Source organism: Galeopterus variegatus, unplaced genomic scaffold, assembly GCF_000696425.1.
Source record: "Galeopterus variegatus unplaced genomic scaffold, G_variegatus-3.0.2 Scaffold1004, whole genome shotgun sequence".
Taxonomy (NCBI): domain Eukaryota; kingdom Metazoa; phylum Chordata; class Mammalia; order Dermoptera; family Cynocephalidae; genus Galeopterus; species Galeopterus variegatus.
The window spans coordinates 210390-230299 of NW_007727115.1; the positions used below are offsets into that span (position 1 = coordinate 210390).

The 19910-nt window shown below is 36.1% G+C and overlaps 1 protein-coding gene across 1 annotated transcript in view; it reads right to left on the reverse strand.

Moving 5' to 3' along the window:
• Positions 1-19910, reverse strand: part of TUSC3 (tumor suppressor candidate 3) — a 313374-nt gene that overhangs the window by 122805 nt on the left and 170659 nt on the right. The window contains exons 5-6 of the mRNA XM_008574162.1: positions 14430-14547; positions 6500-6640 (exon numbers count right to left, since the gene is read on the reverse strand). Of these exons, the coding sequence (XP_008572384.1) occupies positions 6500-6640; positions 14430-14547 (259 nt within the window). The remainder of the gene's footprint in view (positions 1-6499; positions 6641-14429; positions 14548-19910) is intronic.

Below are 19910 nucleotides of genomic sequence, written 5' to 3' on the forward strand. Positions count from 1 at the left end.
AAAAAAAAAAAGAATTTTAAAATTGAAGAAAATCTAAGAGAGCTAGCTGACAACCTTAAGAGCACAAACATTCGAATCATGGGTGTTCAAGAAGGGAAGGAAAAAGGAAAAAGCATTGAAAACCAATTCAAGAAAATAATAACAGAAAACTTCCCAGATATCATAGGAGAGACATGGACCTTTAGATCCAGGAGGCTCAAAGATTCCCAGATTCAATCCAAAAAGATATTATCCAAGATACATTATAGTAAAACTAGAAAAGCTCAAAGACAAAGAATCCTACAAGCAGCAAGAGAAAAGAAAAGCATCAAGTCTGATAAAGGAGCCCCTATCAGACTGACAGCTGACTTCTCAACTGAAACTCTACAGGCCAGAAGGAAATGGGATGATGTATTCAAAATACTACAAGAAAAAAACCACCAGCCAAGAATACTATACCCAGCAAGGCTATCCTTCAGAAATGAGGAATAAACACTGTATTTGCCAGACCAACAAAAATTGTGGGAGTTTACCACCACAAGACCAGCCCTTCAAGAAATCTTCAACAGAGTCCTGCAACTGGAATCCAAAAAATGATAATCACTACCATAAATACATGAGAAAAAACAAAACCCACTGGTAGAACAAAAATGCAAACATAAAGAGAAGAAAACTAAACCCTACCATCTCAACAACAACAACAACAAAAACACCACAAACATCAAAGACAATAAAAGGGGAAGAAATGAAAAAAGATATTTAAAACATCCAAATGAAAATCGATAAAATGGCAGGAGTAGGATACCTTTCAGTAACAGCCCTAAATGTAAATGTATTAAATGCCACTCAAAAGACACAGACTGACTAATTGAATTAAAACACTAGACCCGAATAAATGCTGTCTTCAAGAGACTCACCTCACCTAAAAAGACACACGCAGACTAAAAGTGAAGGGATGGAAAAACATATACCATGCAAATGGAGAACAAAAACAAGCAGGAGTAGCTATTCTTATATTGGATAATTTAAACCAAAAACCATAAAAAGAATCAAAGAAGGCCACTGTATAATGATAAAGGGAACTTGTCCATCAAGATGACTTAACAATCATAAATAGGTATGCACTCAACTTTGAGGTACCAAGATATATAAAGAAAACACTATTGGACCTAAAGAAAGAAATAAAACCCAATATGATAATAGTAGAGGACCTGAACACCCCTCTCTCAGCACTGGAAAGATCACCTCAGCAATAAATAAACAGAGAAACACAGGATTTAAACTACACCTTAGACCAAGTGGAGCTGGCATATAGCTACAGAACATTTCGTCCAACAAATACAGAACATACGTTTGTCTCATCAGCACATGGAACATTCTCCAGGATAGACTACATGTTAGGTCACAAATCAAGTCTCAGCAAATTTTTAAAAATCTAAATCATTTCAAATATTTTTTCAGACCACAATAGATTAAAACTGGGAATCAATAATAAGTAAAATCCTGAAAACTATACAAATACATGGAAATTAAACAACAGGCTCCTGAGTGACATATGGGTCCATGAAGAAATTAAACAGGACATTAAAAAATTTCTTAACACTAATGAAAATAAAGACACATCATACCAAAACCTGTGTGATACTGCAAAAGCAGTACTATGAGGGAAGTTTATTGCAATAAATGCTTACATGAAAAGAATAGAAATAATTGAACATTACACCCCAAAGAACAAGAACAAGCAAGGACATCCAATCCTAAAATAACTAGACAAAAAGAAACAATTAACATAAGAACGGAATTAAATGAAATAGAGACCACAAAAAATGATACAAAAGACCAATGAAATAAAAATATTTGAGAAGATGAACAAAATAGCCAAACCATCAGCCAGGTTAAAAAAAGGAAAAAAAAAAAAGGAGAGAGAGAGAAACCCAAATAACAAAACCACCCAGAAATGAAAAAAGAGACATTACAACTGATACTGCAGGAACACAAAGAATTATAACAACTATATGCAAACAAATATGAAAACCTGGAGGAAATGCATAAATTTCTGGACACATATACACTATCAAGACTGAATCAAGAAGAACTAGAAAACCTGAACAGATCAATAACAAGTTACGATACTGAAGCAGTAATCAGCAATCTCCCAGTAAAGAAAAGCCCAGGACCAGATAGTTTTATTGCTGAATTAAACTAAACCTTTAAAGAGGAATTAACACATATTCTCTTGAGACTATTCAAAAAATTGGAAACACAGGCCACTTTCCCAAACTTATTCTATGAGGCCAGCATCACTGATACCAAAACCAGACAAAGATACAACAAAAAAAGAAAACAGATAGTTTTATTGCTGAATTAAACTAAACCTTTAAAGAGGAATTAACACATATTCTCTTCAGACTATTCAAAAAATTGGAAACACAGGCCACTTTCCCAAACATATTCTATGAGGCCAGCATCACTGATACCAAAACCAGACAAAGATACAACAAAAAAAGAAAACTACAGGCCAGTATCTTTCATGAACATACATGCAATAATCCTCAAGAAAATATCAGCAATCAGAATACAACTACACATCAAAAAAATTATTCACCATGATCAAGTAGGATTCAACCCAAGGAGGCAAGGATGGTTTAACATATGCAAATCAATAAATGTGATAAACCACATCAACAAAACCAAGGACAAAAACTACATAATTAACTTGATAGATGCTGAAAAATATTAGACAAATTCAACATCCCTTCATGATAAAGACTTCATCAAACAATCAGGTAAAGAAGGAAAGTATCTCAACACAATAAAAGCCATATATGAGAAACTCACCACCGATTTCATCCTGAATGAGATATAACAACAGAAATAAGACAAGGATTCCTACTCTCGCCACACCTATTTTAATATAGTATTGGAAGTACTAGCAAGAGCTATCAGACAAGAGAAAGAAATAAAAGGCATCCAAACTGGAAAAGACAAAGTCAGACTGTCCCAGTCTGCAGATGACATGATCCTATATATAGAAAAACCTAGACTCTACATAAAATTCTTGGAGCTGATAAATGATTTCAGTAAAATTGCAAGATACAAAATCAACATGCAAAAATCGATAGCTTGTTTATACTCCAATAAAATACTAGGACAAAAAGGAATCAAGAAAGCAAGCCCATTTTTACAACAAGCACCAAAAATTAAAATACCTAGTAATCAATTTAACCAAGAAGGTGAAAAATCTCTGCAATGAGAAATACAAATCACTACTGAAAGAAATTAAAGGGGGCACAAAAAGATGGAAAGACATTCCATGCTCTTGGATCGGAAAAATTAACATTGTGAAAATGCCCACACTACCCAAAGCAATCTACAGATTCAATGCAATCCACATCAAAATACCAACGTCAGTCTTCATAGAAATAAATCCTGTCATTCACACAGAACAACAACAGACTCCATATACAAAAGCAATCCTGTGCAAAAAAAAAATAAAACCAGAGGTACACAATACCTGCCTTCAAATTATACTAAAAAGCTATAGGAACCAAAACAGCATGGTACTGGCATAAAAAAAATGCTTGTACCAATAGAACAGAACAGACAACCCAGAAATCAATCTAAACACTTATAGTCAACTGATATTAGACAAGGGCAACAGGAGCACTCATTGGGGAAAGGACAATAAGTGATGTTGAGAAAACTGGACATCCACGTGTAGCAGAACGAAACTAGAACTGTACCTTGCCATAACCCAAAATCATCTCAAAATGGACTAAAGATTGACATATAAGACCCAGAATTATAAAACTACTAAAAGAAAACATAAGGGAAACACTTCAGGAAGTAGAACTTGGCAACGACTTTATGAACAAGACCACAAAAGCACAAGCAACAAAAGAAAAAAATAAACAAGTGGGATTGTATCAAACTAAAAAGCTTCTACACAGCAAAAGAAACAATTAAAAGAGCAAAAACACAATAAACAGAATGCGAGAAAATATTCTCAAACTATGTATCCGACAAGGGATTAATATCCAGAACTCAAACAACTTAAAAGTAAAAAAATAAGTAACCCGATTAAAAAATGGGCAAAAGAGCTGAATAGCCATTTCTCAAAGGAAGATATACAGTTGGCCAACAGACACATGAAAAAATGTTCAACATCACTAAGCATCAGGGAAATGCAAATTAAAACCATATTAAGATACCATCTCACACCAGTTAGACTGGCTACAATCAAACAGATAGAGAATAACAAATGCTGGCAAAGATGTGAAGAAAGGGCAAGCCTCCTACAATGTTGGTGGGAATGTAAATTAGTTCAGTCATTATGGAAAACATTATGGAGGTTCCTTAAACAACCACAGATAAATCTACCATAAGATCCAGCAATCCTCCTGCTGGGTGTATACACAATGCAGTGGAAATCATCAAATCGAAGGGATACCTGCAGTTCCATGTTTATCACAGCTCTATTTACAACGGCCAAGAGTTGGAACCAACCTAAATATCTATCAACATATGAATGGATAAGGAAAATGTGGTAATATATACACAATGGAATTGTACTCTGCCATAAAAAAGAGTGAAATTCTGCCATTTGCAGCAACATGGATGAACTTAGAGAAAATTATGTGAAGTGAAATAAGATAGGTACAGAAAGAGAAATACTTCACGTCCTCACTCTTACGTGGGAGCTGAGGAAAAAAGAAGGACGAACAAAACAAAGATACAACAATCACAATAATTCCTTGAACTTTTCAAAGGAGAGAATGGAACTGAGACCACCAAAGATGGGAAAGGGCAAGGGGGAAGGAGGTTGGGAAGAAACTGGTAAAGAGCTAGAAAAAATGTTTACATTGTGTAATGATAAAATTTTTAAAAAAATAAAAATGGAGAAAATAAAATCCTTTCTTTCATCTTAAAAAGTAGAAAAAGAAAAATTAATATTACTATTTAATCGTTACCCATAATGTCTCACACAAACTAAATGGTATATTGCAGAGCAAAATATCTGCCAAAAATTTTTTTTTAAATGTCAAGAATGAGGAAATAATGTCACCAAAATATTATCAAAACCTGTGATATAATTTTACAAGTGGTTCCATATGAGAGAGAACTATCTTGACTCAAAATAAATGTGTTTACAACTTATGGGAAAAAGTCAGTTTTTCTGCATTACTTCCAGCATAAATGTACTTTTTTTTTTTTTTGTCCTTTTTGAGACTGGCCGCACTGCACTCAGCCAGTGAGCGCTGTGAGCACACCGGTCATCCCTATATAGGATCCGAACCTGCGGTGGGAGCGCTGCCACGCTCCCAGCGCCCCACTCTCCCGAGTGCGCCAAGGGCTCGGCCCATAAATGTACTTTTAAAATAACAAGTTATAATTGTTCACTGTTGAAAACACAGGTGAGATTGAGTGCAAAAGTAGCCATAAGCTCTCCACAATCAACATTTTGGTTCATATCTTAACAGAATTAACTGTAACTATATCTATCTATCCTCGTATTTATGCTTTAAAAAATTTCTAGATCACAGTATAAATACTATTTTTTTTTTCCTTTTTGTCTTTTTCCGTGTCCGGCAACGGATCGCAACCCTCAGTGTCGCCCCCGTACCGGACCGGGACCAGCAACGGGATCGCAACCCTCGGTGTTGCTCCTGCACCTCGCTCAGTCAGTGAGCGGGAACCGGTCTGTATGTGGGATCCGAACCCTCGGCGGGAGCGCCACCACACTCCCAAGCGGCGCACTGTAGCAGTGCGCCACCGGGCCGGCCCTAAATACTATTTTTTAACATACTTTTTCAAATCATTATACTTTGAGTTTCATTCTATGTGAAATATTCTTGCAAGTCATTTTTTGCCTACTTCAAAGAACATTTACTTACTATCTTATTTTTAGACATTTGACTTGTTCTCAATATTTTCCATTAAAATCAATGCTGTTAAAAAAAATTTCTATGGCTAAGAATTTAAATCTTCCCTGATAACATCCTTAGGTTAAATTCCTAAATGTAGAATTAAGTTAAATTACACAAAAGAAAGACATGACACATAGTGTTAGAATGGTTATACCAATTTATAGTCCCAACCCTGACAGACACAAGTAGGTATTTTTCTACACAGCTCTAAAGGGAGTATTATCCTTTTCTCTTTGTCCAAACGATAGATCTAAATTATACATCATGCTTTTTAATTAGAATATCTTTGATTATTAATAACATTGATCCATTTTTGATATATATTTTGGCCTCTGAAATTACTCTGTGCCTAACTCACGTACTTTTTAATAGTTTTTAAAATATCAATGAACCAGTATTCTTAAAAACCCAACAGTGAATTCATCTAACAGTCAAAATTCAGCTTTTTACTTACAGCTATGAAACAGAGTTTTCTCTACTCAAGGAGAAATATCCGTAGAAAAACAAAAAAATATTCCTGTGGCCTTATTACAGTGCTCCAACTAACCAAGCTAATCAGTCTATTATTAAAACTGTGGGGAACAAAAACATACATGAACATCCGTTCTGTCAGCAATCCACTTTGCTAGTTGTTCAGCTGCAAATCCAATTCTTTGCAGGTCAAAAGTGTCAGCTCTCTTGGGTCTGCCTTTTGGAGGAAAATGCATGAATGTAGGAGCAGAGTTCATGTTGAGCTGTAAAACGTAAGATAAAAATACTAAATTATAATATCATCCCAACATTCTTTATACATCACTGATCTGACATTTCATACTTATTCTGCATTACTTTGGAAAGATAGCATTTACTATGAAACTCCAAGTGAATTTCAAGAGCTAAATTTCTGTGTTTATTCATCCTAATTCATTATAAAATGAAAAAAAAGTTGTGAATTCAACTAAGTTCTCTGAATTCTCACATTTAACAAATATCACTCATATTCTCAGCTGTATTTGCTATATATTATCAGTCATTTCATTCTTTTTATTTCTAAAATTCTATAATTAGGATAAAGAAAGAAGTGACTGAAAAACATATATTAGGTTAATTTTCATTGAGGAGCAAACTACAAAAATATGTAGAAATTAAATTTCTGCTGACCAAGAATTACAAAAAAACGTCTTAAAAGGCCAAGAGATTTTGAGCTCTTGACCTGTGTTACAGTTCAGTATTTCCTCACAATGAGAAAATTAAAACCAAATCAAGTAAAATCTTAGATCATAGTTGACACAAAGGATACAGCAGTAAAAGCTCAGCTACCTACAATGACAAAGTTTATAGTCAAAACCAAAACAGCTCCTGCCCTTTAAATGAACTCTGACTAAGGTTGTCATATTTATAAGACTGCTCCAATCCTTTTTGTAGAGCTTCATACAGCTCACCACAAAAGGGCTGGATACCCAAGAGAAATGTACCTATATAAAAAATTTTTCATTTTTAGCACTGCAAATGCAATCAAGTTTCCATTATTTACCTTCATGTGATCTACAATGGTACTCTTCAAACACTAGCAGTAACAATTAATAGTTGGTCCAGGTTTTTATGCTTTGAATGTCTGTCACCTCCAAAATTTATGTTGAAATTTAATTGCCATTGTAACAGTATTAAAAGGTCAGAACTTTAAGAGGTGGTTATTAGGCTATGAGGGCTCCACCGTCATGAGTAAAATTGATGCCATTATAAAAGGGTGAGTTCAGCTCCCTCTTGACTCTCTCATCTGTCATGTGATGATGGAGCAAGAAAGCCCTAGCCAGATGCTGGCACCGAGATACCGAACTTCCCGCCTCCAGAACTGTGAGAAATAAATTTCTGTACATTGTAAAGTATCCAGTCTCAGGTACTGTGTTATAGCAGCACAAAACAAACTAAGACAAAAATTGGTACCAGAGAAGTGGAGTACTTCTATAACAAATACCTGAAAATGTGGAAGCAGCTTTGGAACTGGGTAATAGCTGGAAGAATTTGGAAGAGCAGGCTAGAAAAAGCCTAGATTTCTGAAAATGGACTGTTAAGGGTGATTAAGGTGAGGGCTCAGAAAAAGAGGAGAACCATAAAGTCTGAAACTTCCTAGAAATTACTTAGGTGGTCATGATCAGAATGCTGGTAGAAACATGGACACTAAAAGCCCTTCTGATAAGGTCTAAGATGGAAATGAGAAATGAGGTATTAGAAATGAGAGGAAAGGCCATCTTGTTACAAACTGGCAAAACACTTGGCTGAATTGTGTCTAAGTCCTAAGATCTTATGGAAGGCAGAACTTAAGAGAAATGAACTAGCACTCTCAGGCTAGCTATGTAAAGAATAAAAAAGCATGTTCAGGAGAGAATACCAATGGTGTGACCAAGCGACCATTTGATAAGGAGATTAGTCTGGATAGAAGAAAGCCAGGTGCTATTCACTAAGACAATGGGAGAAAGACCTCAAAGGCATTTCAGAGATCTTCAGGGGATGGCCCCGGGGTGTCCCTGAGATATCAGGACTTGCTGCCCAAGGCCACCTAGGGTCTCTGCTCTGTATTCCAGCACAGTGCTCCTCAACCACCCCAGCCACGGCTCAAGCAGGGCCAGGTCTACTCAACCCATCATTCTGGAGGGTTAAGAGCAGTCAGCCTTGGCAGCATCCACTTTGTGCTAATTCTGCAGACACATAGAATACAAGAGCTATGAGGGCATAGCCTCTTCCACTAGACTGCAAAGGATGTCACAGACAGCTTGGGGCCCCATCAGAGAGTTGTTGCAAGGGAGAAGTAATCACAGAGAGCCCCCAGTAGGCAATGCCCAATGGAACTATAGGGTTGGAGTTGCTGAAGAGAGTCCCCATTAGACCTAGTAGAGCCATGCAGGTAGCGCTGCCCCTGAAACATCCAGAACTACAGCCACCAGGTGCAATGCCAGCTTGGACTCCAAATGACACTCCAGAGGCTCCAAACTATGAGCACTGCTACTGGGCTAAGCCCAGCAAAGCCATACATGTGAAGCTTCCTGAAGCCTTGGGGACCTAACACATATCACAGTGTGTCCAAGATGCAAAATGTGGAGTAAAAAAGATTATTCTTCAGGTTTAAGATTTAATGTTGTCTTCCTTGTCAGATTTTGAACTTACTTGAGACCAGTTACCTTTTTTTTCTTGACTATTTCTCCCTTTTGGAATGGAAATGTCTATCCTATGCCTGACCCACCACTGTATTTTGGACATAGATAACTTGTTTGATTTCATTGGCTCACAGCTAGAGAAGAATTTGCCTCAAAATGAATTGTGCCTTGGGATGGCCCGGTGGCACACTGGAGAGTGCGCTGCTTGGGAGTGCGGCGGCGCACTCCCAAGGCGCGACAGCTAGAGAAGAATTTGCCTCAAAATGAATTGTGCCTTGGGCCGGCCCGGTGGCACACTGGAGAGTGCGCTGCTTGGGAGTGCGGCGGCGCACTCCCAAGGCGCGCTGAGGGTTCGGATCCCATGTGGAGACCGGTTCCCGCTCACTGGCTGAGCGCGGTGTGGGTGAGACACCGAGGGTTGCGATCCTGTTGCCGGTCCCCAGTGTGGGCGCGACACCGAGGGTTGCGATCCCGTTACCGGTCAGTAAAAAAGACAAAAAGGAAAAAAAAAAAGAATTGTGCCTTGAGTCTCACTTGTATTTAACTTAGATGAGACTCTGGACTTTGGACTTTTGAGTTGGTACTGGAATGAGTTAAGGTTTGGGGGACTATCGGGATGAAATATATGCTTTTGTATGTGAAAAGAACATAAGTTTTGAAGGACCAGGGGCTGAATGTTGTATTTTGAATGCCTGTCCCTTCCAAAACTCACACTGAAATGTAATTGCCAGTGTATAAGTATTAGCAGGTGGGACCTTTAAGAGATGATTAGACCATGAGGACTCCACCCTCATGAATGTGGAGTCCTCTTGCCTCTCTTGCCCTCTTGCCTTCTGCCACGTGATGACACAGCAAGAAGGCCGTCTCCAGATGCTGGCACCTTGATACTGGACTTCCCAGCTTTCACAAATGTGGGCTAATAAATTTCTGTTCATTATAAATTACCCAATCTCAGGTATTCTATTATAGAGGCACAAAACAGACTAAGAAAATGTTTAAGCAATTATTTTTTCCAAAAAGATACCTAGATTACCTTTTAATCCTGTTTGTTTTTTTGCTCTTTTACCCTAACTTTCATTATTCCTAAAGAATTTAGATTTCAGCAACTTCTGCAAAAATAAGGTGTTTTTGGGAGGGGGAAGACTGCATGCCAGTATTATTTCTAATGTTATATAATAACTATTTACTACACACTTATATGTCAGACATAGAGCTAAACATCTACATTTTAATCTTCCCAACAGTACTATGAGAAAGGCATTATTATTTCCCCACTCTTACAGACAAGGATATAGACGCATAAAAAGATGAAGCAATTTACTAAAGGTCATACATACCAAAGCTCTATGAAGAGGTAAAGCTGGAATGTGAACTCAGGTCTTCTGACTCTAGATACTTCATTACCACTATATAATAATGCTTCCTAAGCTCTATCTCCTTGAATAGAAATTTAATGTTTTTTTGTTTTGTTTTGTTTTTTTCCTTTTTTGTCTTTTTTACTGACCGGTAACAGGATCGCAACCCTCGGTGTTGCGCCCGCACCGTGCTCAACCAGTGAGCGGGAACCGGTCTCCACATGGGATCCGAACCCTCGGCGGGAGCGCCGCCGTGCTCCCAAGCGGCGCACTCTCCAGTGCGCCAACGGGCCAGCCCTTAATGTTTTTTTAATAAACATTTTTTTTTACAAAAGTTTTGAACAAGTTCATTAGAAGACTAAAGTATAAAAACAAGTTCCTACAATATGGTACAGACATCACACAGTTTGTGATATATAACATCATATAACACATATATACCATATATTTTATATATAAAATATGTGTCTAATGTATATAATGTGTATATGTCTCTGTACATCAGGAGTCTATCTTATTCCATTTCCTAGCAGTAGGCCCACATGTAATGGACATTTAGTAATATTGATTAAAATGAACAAAGGACAGTTACCAGTTCTTTCTTCCCTGTGCTTCCCCAGACTTTGTTCATGTGTGTTTCCCTCTTGGATGCACGAGAGATAGCCAAGATGTAAATATAAGTTTACAAGGAAGTTCCCCTCATCCTTACTCCCTGCATTAGAACAATCAGAAAGTCTATACTACGGCTTAATGTTCTAGTAATTTAGAGAATTTTTTTAAATCATATAATTCAAAGCCTTCCTCTTAATTAAAATGTACAAATTCCCCAAGACTACATAAAGCAGGGAATATTTCCAAGTCCAGAGCTCCTTCCAACATACCATATTATTAACCAACTGACCTATTATCAGACACTTAGCCTCTGCCATTTCTACAGGAATCACATATAATTGAGGTTACTTTCTCTACAAATCCCCAACAAGCTACAAATTACCAAGTTTCTACACTTATTATTAATATTATCTTCAGACACTACACTACCACAGTGCTTTAAAACATCAATTTAGAGAGTTCTTGAACAAAATATGATTGAACAGTTAGTGAAGAAAACATAAGCAGTAAAAATCTTTTAGTAGTTCTCATGTGAAGCAATATATATACCCCTATTTTTATAGATTACAATTCCTCATAAAAATCATTAACTTACAACTTTTATGCATTTCTGCATTTTAAAATGAAAACTCTTATTGCTAAGCCAGGGGCTAGGTTTTTGAAAAGACAAACCAGTTCTATATTAGGAATTCTGCTGAATCAAAATTAACCTGAGGAAATTTTTCAGTTAAAAACAATCTTGACTTCAATTCTCATATCTATGCCAAACTTTAAAAAATATACATGTCTAAAGCATATAAAATAATTCAACGATTATATCTAACTATATATCTAATACAGTGATACATTAGCGGCCTATAGTCAGTACTCAACAGAAAGGTAGAAATAGTTTGCCCCACAAAGTTTTTTTAAAATCTGAATTAGCTGTTAACATTTTAATGATAGAGAAATTTTATATTAAAATTCACATTTGGGTCTTTTCTTGAGAAACAGATCTAGTTACATGTGGCCTACATGTCTTCAAAAGAGTCAGAGCTGAGCTGTATCTCTCCAACTGAGGTCAAGTATGTCCTCTCCAGTTTGCTGTAGTCCCCATCCATACCACACTTCTTCAACAATGACACCAAGTATCAGATGCATGGTGTTTGGCCAATTTTATTTCTTATAGTCATTAGGAGCAAAGTGAAACATAAGTGTTTCTACTAAATATTTTTTTAAAAAGAGATAGACAAAAAAAACTTTAATAAAAATAGGAGAAGGCATATTTCTTTATAAAAGTGAAGAAGAGCAAATATGTTTAATAGACTCAGTATGTACATAAAGATATCCTAACAAAACTAAACAAACCTAACTCACTTTCTTCATTTAGTTTGCAGGCCTAGCAATGGTAGATATTTAGGCTTAAAGTCTCTGCTCGAGCAGTAAGGATGGACCCAGATGACTATTTGCCAATATGACAGAAAGGATTCAAGTATATAATAAATAGCACTTCCATCTGATGATCTCTAAAGCCAATTCTCCTGAGATGCCATAGAGACCTATAAACTACACAAAATAATATTTGTTTCCTATAGTACCGCAATTTTCCTTTGTAAAGTTATTTGAAATTACATATTTATGTGTTTTTCTTTATTATTATATTATTATTACCATTACTATTAGCTCCCTAACTTGTACACTGCTTATAGGGAAGAACTGTGTATGGTTTTTCTCGCCAATTTATCACTCCTATCACAATAATATTATCACAATAATATTTGCTGAATGGATGAATACAAAGTAACACCTAAAAAGGCAAAATAAATGTATGGGGAAAGAAATAAGTGATGAATACTAATTAAAAAGGTACTATCACAATAATATTTGCTGAATGGATGAATACAAAGTAACACCTAAAAAAGGCAAAATAAATGTATGGGGAAAGAAATAAGTGATGAATACTAATTAAAAAGGTACTGAGGCAAAAAGAAATAATTTATCTTATTCAAGTAGAAACTGGTAAAGATGAATAAATAATCAATTTGCAAGCTAATAAGCAAATATACACAGTAATGATCCATTTACAATTAGGTTAGATTCTTTACAGAACTAAATGCTTTTCCATACCTGGTAGGGCATTATGCCAAAAAGTGTCACATATGAGAAAAATGAAATAGGACAAGATAACCAACCAAATCAATCAATGCTTAGTACTGCAATAAATTTTGCATTTGGAAGGGACTGATGAAGTAGTAAAAATATAAAAATTTAATAACTATAGGGTAACAGCATGATTAAGAGCTAGAGCTATGAGAGACAGACAGCTGAGTCCAAATCCTAGCTACACATTACACTAACTTTTTAACCTCGGACAAGCAACAACCTCTCCATATCTTAATTTCCTCATCTGTGAAATGGAGACAACAGTATCTCTTCTCATTGGATCACTGTAAAGCTAAATGAAAGAATACACATAAAGCACTTACAATAGTACCTGCAAGTAAGCACTCAATGTAAGCAGTGATGACACAACCACATAACATTGATTACAACTACCATACTTAAGCCAAAAATCAAATACCTTGCTCTATAGAGAAGTCGGTATCAGGTTGCCATAACAAAAACCCCAGACTAGGTGACTTAAACTACAGCTAGGTGGCTTAAACCCCAGACTAGGTGGCTTAAACTAGATGGCTTCTCACAGTTCTGGAGCCTGGAAGTCAAGATTGAGGTACTGGCAGAGTTGATTTCTACTAGGGCTTCTCTTGCTGGCTTATAGATAGCCATCTTCTTGATGCATCCTCACCTGGCCTTTTTCTCTGTGCACGTACACTCCTGGTCTCTTCTTCTTCTTACAAGGATATCAGGATCCCACCATTATGACCTCACTTAACATCTTAATTTCCCCCTAAAAGCCCTATCTCCAAATACCGTCACATTAGGGGGTTATAGTTTCAACATATGGATGGGGGGGAGGGGGGAGGACAATTTGGCCCATAAGAGAGAGAAAACACTTTTAAATAAATATTTAATACTGTAAATGTAAAATTCACTTTAGCTATCACATTGGAAAAAATAAAGATTAAGTAAAATGTGTAACTAATTTTATATAAAATGTTATAAATTCCTGCAAAATAGTACCCAAACCACATATAAATAAATACCAAAATAAGATGCATATAAAGTGACACCACCTATTGAAAAACACATTCCTCTATAACGCAAAAGTCAAAATGTGTTCACCATACTCACTAATGGCCAAAACTGCACAATGATAAAAATAACATTAGCTATAATTATTTAATCACATCACAGAATTTATTGTAAGTACCTATTTTATTCATTAACTTATTCATTGAATTGTATTTTTATTTGGCAAATAAAAACGCAGCAACCATAGGCAACTCTACTAAATATGTTACCAAAATAAAATATAACCTTTTTACCTGTTGAAAAACATCTGTACCCTCATCATAGTCCACCATACTGAAGAAGAGTTTGTTACAAAAAGCAGATGAATAGCGCCAGGAATTAGCCAGTATTTGATATTCTTCATTAGCTTGCCTGATAAAGATAATGGGACAAAGTAGAAACATATTAGTATTGAAGCATTAACAAAGCCATTAGTAAAACAGGTAATTCTAGGGTAAGCATTGGCCAGTTTTTGTATGAACTGCAACCTTACACTTGTTTTTTAATATTTTTAAATAATTTTTTTAAAATAGGAAAAATTAAGGAATATTCCATGATATGTAAAAATTATATAAAATTCAAATTTTGGTGTTCATAAATAAAGTGTTACTGGGCCGAGCCCGTGGTGCACTCGGGAGAGTGCGGTGCTGGGAGCGTAGCGATGCTCCCACCACGGGTTCGGATCCTATTTAGGACTGGCCGGTGCGTGCGCTTGCTGGTTGAGCACGGTGTGGGCGACATCACACCAAGGGATTGCGTTCCCCTTACCGGTCACGAAAAAGACAAAAAAATAAATAAATAAAAATAAAATAAAGTGTTACTGTAACACAGCTACACTGATTCATTTACATGTTGTTTATGGCTACTACTGTGCTATAAAAGCAAAGTCGAGTAGTTATAACAGCAACGGTGTTGGCCTAAAGCCTGGCCTTTACTTGGTCCTTTAAATAAAAAGTTTGCCAACTCTTGTTCTAGGTGATAAAAATGTTCTGTGGCATCCCCTCTACATATAAATTAAATCTTCCAATAATTTTTAGTAAAAGGCACAGAGCAATTTTAAAGAATATCTGCAATTCAGTTTAACAAAAAGAAAACCAAAAATCATAATAAAATATAAGTTTTAAAATTGTAAATAACAGTTATACTGCAACTTCAAGTATTTTATTTACCTAAAAATGCATTTACATTCAAACAAAAAGTAATAATACCTCTTAGAAGGTAAAGCAGATGCCACAAACCCTTCTCAAGATCATATTTACTCCTATTTTGAACCCATTTTTATTGGACATTTTGCTGATTTTCTAGATGATAAAGCTTTATATTTAGATTTATGAAGAGAGTAGAAAAATGGGGGCTGGCCCAGTGGCGCACTCAGTAGAGTGTGGTGCTTGGGAGCGTGGCGGCGCTCCCGCCGAGGGTTCGGATCCCATATAGAGACCGGTCCGCTCACTGGTTGAGCGCGGTGCGGGCGCGACACCGAGGGTTGCGATCCCGTTGCCGGTCACAAAAAAAGACAAAAAAGAAAAAAAAAAAAAAGAAAAAAAAAAGAAAAATGGAAATGGCATTGCTAGAAGAATGTAAACACAGTTATAGAAACAATAAGCAACATGTTACTGCTAAACATTAAAAAAAGAGTTCTTCTTCCACAAGTTGACTATTCCCAGGAGCTTATCTCCTCTCTTTCCCAAAAATGGAAGTAATGAAATAAAACAGTACAATACCACAATAACAAAAAGACTTGGAGTCAGCAGCAGATATGAAATTTCAAGAAATATCTTGAAATATGAAAACTGGTGAAAATTATGACAGAGGAAGCTACAATCTCAAAGGAGTCTGCAGTATAGTAGGAAGCTAGGAAAAACAAATGATTCAGAAGCAGCAGAGTACGGAGTTAAGAAATGGGGCAAAAATAGGGGCCAATAATTAAATTTCTTTATACTGAATAGCAGACCCAAACTTCTCTCTGCCAACCAATCCAATGTTAGCCTTTCCACTGTTAATAACCAGACTATCCATATATTTGATAAAAACCTAACATGATTTTTAAAAACCTCCCAAAACAAACAAATGAAGTAGACTCCAGAAGAACAGTCAAAAATATTAAAGAGAAAATTTAACTTAGAAGTCAGAGAAGACAGTATATTTATCAAGAACTTTATACAGGGTCTGACATTTTATCCTATATACAAGCTGACATGCTATACTGTTACTGTTTCATGGATGCTGGTGGAAGACAGGAGACTCCTGCATCAAAGACAAAAGACTTTATTACTTCATTTTCATCAGTCCCTTTGCCCCCAAGCCTCACAGGGTGACACCAAGGCCCCTTTGTGGATGCCCACACACACACTTTACTGTTTACGAGAGAAGAATACAGAGTTTGGGGACTTACTATTTTTAATGTAAGTGATAAGCCCGTGCTTTGCTCAGTGGAAGGCATCTCATTCCTCGATGCTTGTCACAGCACACACACCCTAAGAAACTGCCCAGGTAAAAAGCAGGCAAGCCTTTGTATTCTTGGCATGCCCAGCAAGAACATGCAGTGATACTCAGGACCCATGGCGGACTGCTTCATCCAACAGAATTCACACACAAAAAGAGCAGTTATCATATAAAAAAGGAACAAAGAAAGTAAAAGAGAGAGCACTTACAGAGTTAAAATATGACTGCTCAAATAAAACACAAATATTAGAAGACAGAGTTAAATAAAATTCACAGAAAAAAAAGATACAGGTGGAATATACAGGGGTGGAAGAAAGGAACCTATGCTATAATCCAATAAATCCAACTTTCAAAGAGAAGTCCTAGAAAGAGAAGAGAAATAAAACAGAGGAAACTTTATTTCTGGAGGCAATACAATTAAAGAAGACTATGACTTCAAATTAAAATTATTTTCCAGGCTCTGAATAAAAGGAATGAGAAAAGACCAACAAAAAGAAATCCTGTGATATTTCAGAACACTAGAGATTAAAAGAAGATCCTAAACATTTTCAGAAATATTCTGCAACAAGGGCAAATAATGAGATTGGAATTGGATTGGCCATTAGCAACACTGGATACTTATGGACAGAACAATTCCTTCAGAGTTTTAAAGAATATTACTTTCTATTTAGAATTCTATACTGAGTCAAACAATCAAGTTTAAAATAAACACGTTCTTGGAAATATAAGGAATCTGAAATTTACCTCCCACACATTCTTAGGAAATTGTCTTAAGTTATAGTTGAAAGAAAAGGTAATATGAATGAAAAAGTGAGAAAACCTGAGACTATGACAGAAGTACTATAAGAGAGGGTAAAAGAAATGTGGTAAGATAGGAAGGGTACAAGATGTAAGGAAGCTGTGGTCTAACTATGAAGTTATGATGCACTCAGTACAAATTAAAACAGGAATTTGACTGGACGTCAAAGTGAAGAAAATAGATTGTAAGCAATCATTAGAATCAGAAAGAGCTGGAAGATATCAAGACCACAGTAAGACAGACATATTTGTTCCTACAACAGGAAAAACAGCAATAATAAAAAAAAATGAACGTGAGGCAAGGTCCAAGTATGAAGCAAATTAAAATGTATTATAAATTTTGATCAACTGGTGATGAGAAAGATTAATTATTTAGAACTTTTTCTTTTGAGTGGAGCTGGGGATACAAACAATTGCATGGTAGAAAAGAAACCATCATAACCTACTACTTTGCAATAGATGTTATTTATATGGAAATAATGACGTAAATGCTGATGACTGCCTTTCAACTTTATAATCCACCTACAGACAGTGATCAGATGTAATTATGGTTACAGAATAGAATGTAAATGCTATCAACTATGACAATATAGAAGAACAGCTAACGTGATTTGGTAGGTAAAAGGAAAGGAAAAGAGGTGACAGGGAAGGGTGTATTTACTAATCTCATATCACAAAACAGAAAATCAAAAAACATCATTTATAGTTAATGGGCAAGAAATACAAGGATGCTATTTACTGTTACAATGATAAACAAAAGAAATACAAAGCAACAAAAATCATAAGGGGTGAGATGAGTTAAATCTTCACCTGTCACAGCAAGAAATATGAAGGTCAAGTTCACTGTATAAAATATTGTTATAAGAATAATATTTAGATAATCAACATCACTAATAACCAGAGAAATGCAAATCAAAACCACAGTGTGATATCACCTCACACCCATTAGGATGATTACTACAAAAAATAATAAGTGTTGAAGAGGATGTAAAGAAATTGTAACTCTCATGCACTGATGGTGGGAGTATAATATAATGCAGCCATTATGGAAAATAGTATGGAGTTTCCTCAAAAAAATTAAAAATAAGATTACCATATGATCCATCTATTCTACTTCTGGGTATACCCAAAAGAAGTGAAAACAGGATCTTGAAAGATATTTGTACACCCATGCTCAAAGCAGCACTATTCACAATAACCAAAAGGTGAAAAAATCCAAGTGTTTAGCAACAAATGAATAAAATAAGAAAATGTGTTATACACATTAAATGGAATATTATTCAGCCTTTAAAAGAAAGGAAATTCTGACATATGTTACAACATGGATGAAACCTGAAGACATTATGCTGAGTGAAATGAGCCATCCAGAAAAAGAAAAATACTGTATGATTCCATTTATATGAAGTACAAGAGTAGTCAGATCATAAAGTAGAATGGTGGTTGCCATAGGCTGGGGGAAGGAGAGAATGAGGAGTTACTGTTGACTTAGTATAGAGTTGCAGCTTTACAAAATGAAAAGAGTTCTACAGCTCTGTCACACAACAATGTGAATGTACTTGACAATGAACTGTACACTTATAAATGAGTAAGATGCTAAATTTTATACAATGTGTTTTCACCCCAATTAGAATTTTTAAATTAAAAATTCTTTGAAAAAAATTAGCACGCGCACACACACACAAATAACATTTAGAGATATGGGACAAAAAAAAAAAAAAAAAAACACCAGAAGAAAACACAAAGGAATAATAGTGATCATCTCTGGCCTACAAATCTGCAAACAGCTAAGTGCAAGAGCCAGGGACTGCAGTTCTTCATTTTAGGTCCTTTGTTCTAATTAACGAGGAGCACATAATGGTAGCATGATTAAAATATATATTTTAAGAGGGCTAACTATGAATAGTGCTGTAATCTGAGGTGATTCAGAATAAAGTAAAGATTAAGGGCATCATTTTACTAGAGCATAGTACAAAAACTGGTAACTGTAATGATCAGTGGAAAAATGCATTGTGCTCAGTAGGCAGAAAACTATACAGTATGTTTTTAAAATATTTTCAAAGAAATGGGTTACAAACTTAAAGATTTGCTCTTTAAATAAGATTTAAGAGATCCAATCAAGACGGCGGAATAGATGGTCCCCAGTGTCACTCTCTCCCACAAATCAACCAAATTTACAACTTTAAAAATGTAACATCAGCCAAGCCGGGGCCACTGAAGCTCAGGGGAAGAGGAGGAGAGACCTATGGAGTTCATGAAAGTAGGAGAAACCACAATGAGAGAAAGAAAAAGCTGCTCTGAGCATTTCAAGCCACGCTGAGCACATGGAGTAGGAGCTGGCAGGAGCCGCAGCTGTGCCCTTCAGATGGGGTTACTTGGAAGCAGCAGGAGCAAAGAGGGCCTTGGTGGCCCCCAGGACAGTAAGACCACTAATAGAGTTCATGTGGACCCACGCAGGAGTGAGGAGCCAGAACAACTGAAAAAAAGGGAGCCACTCA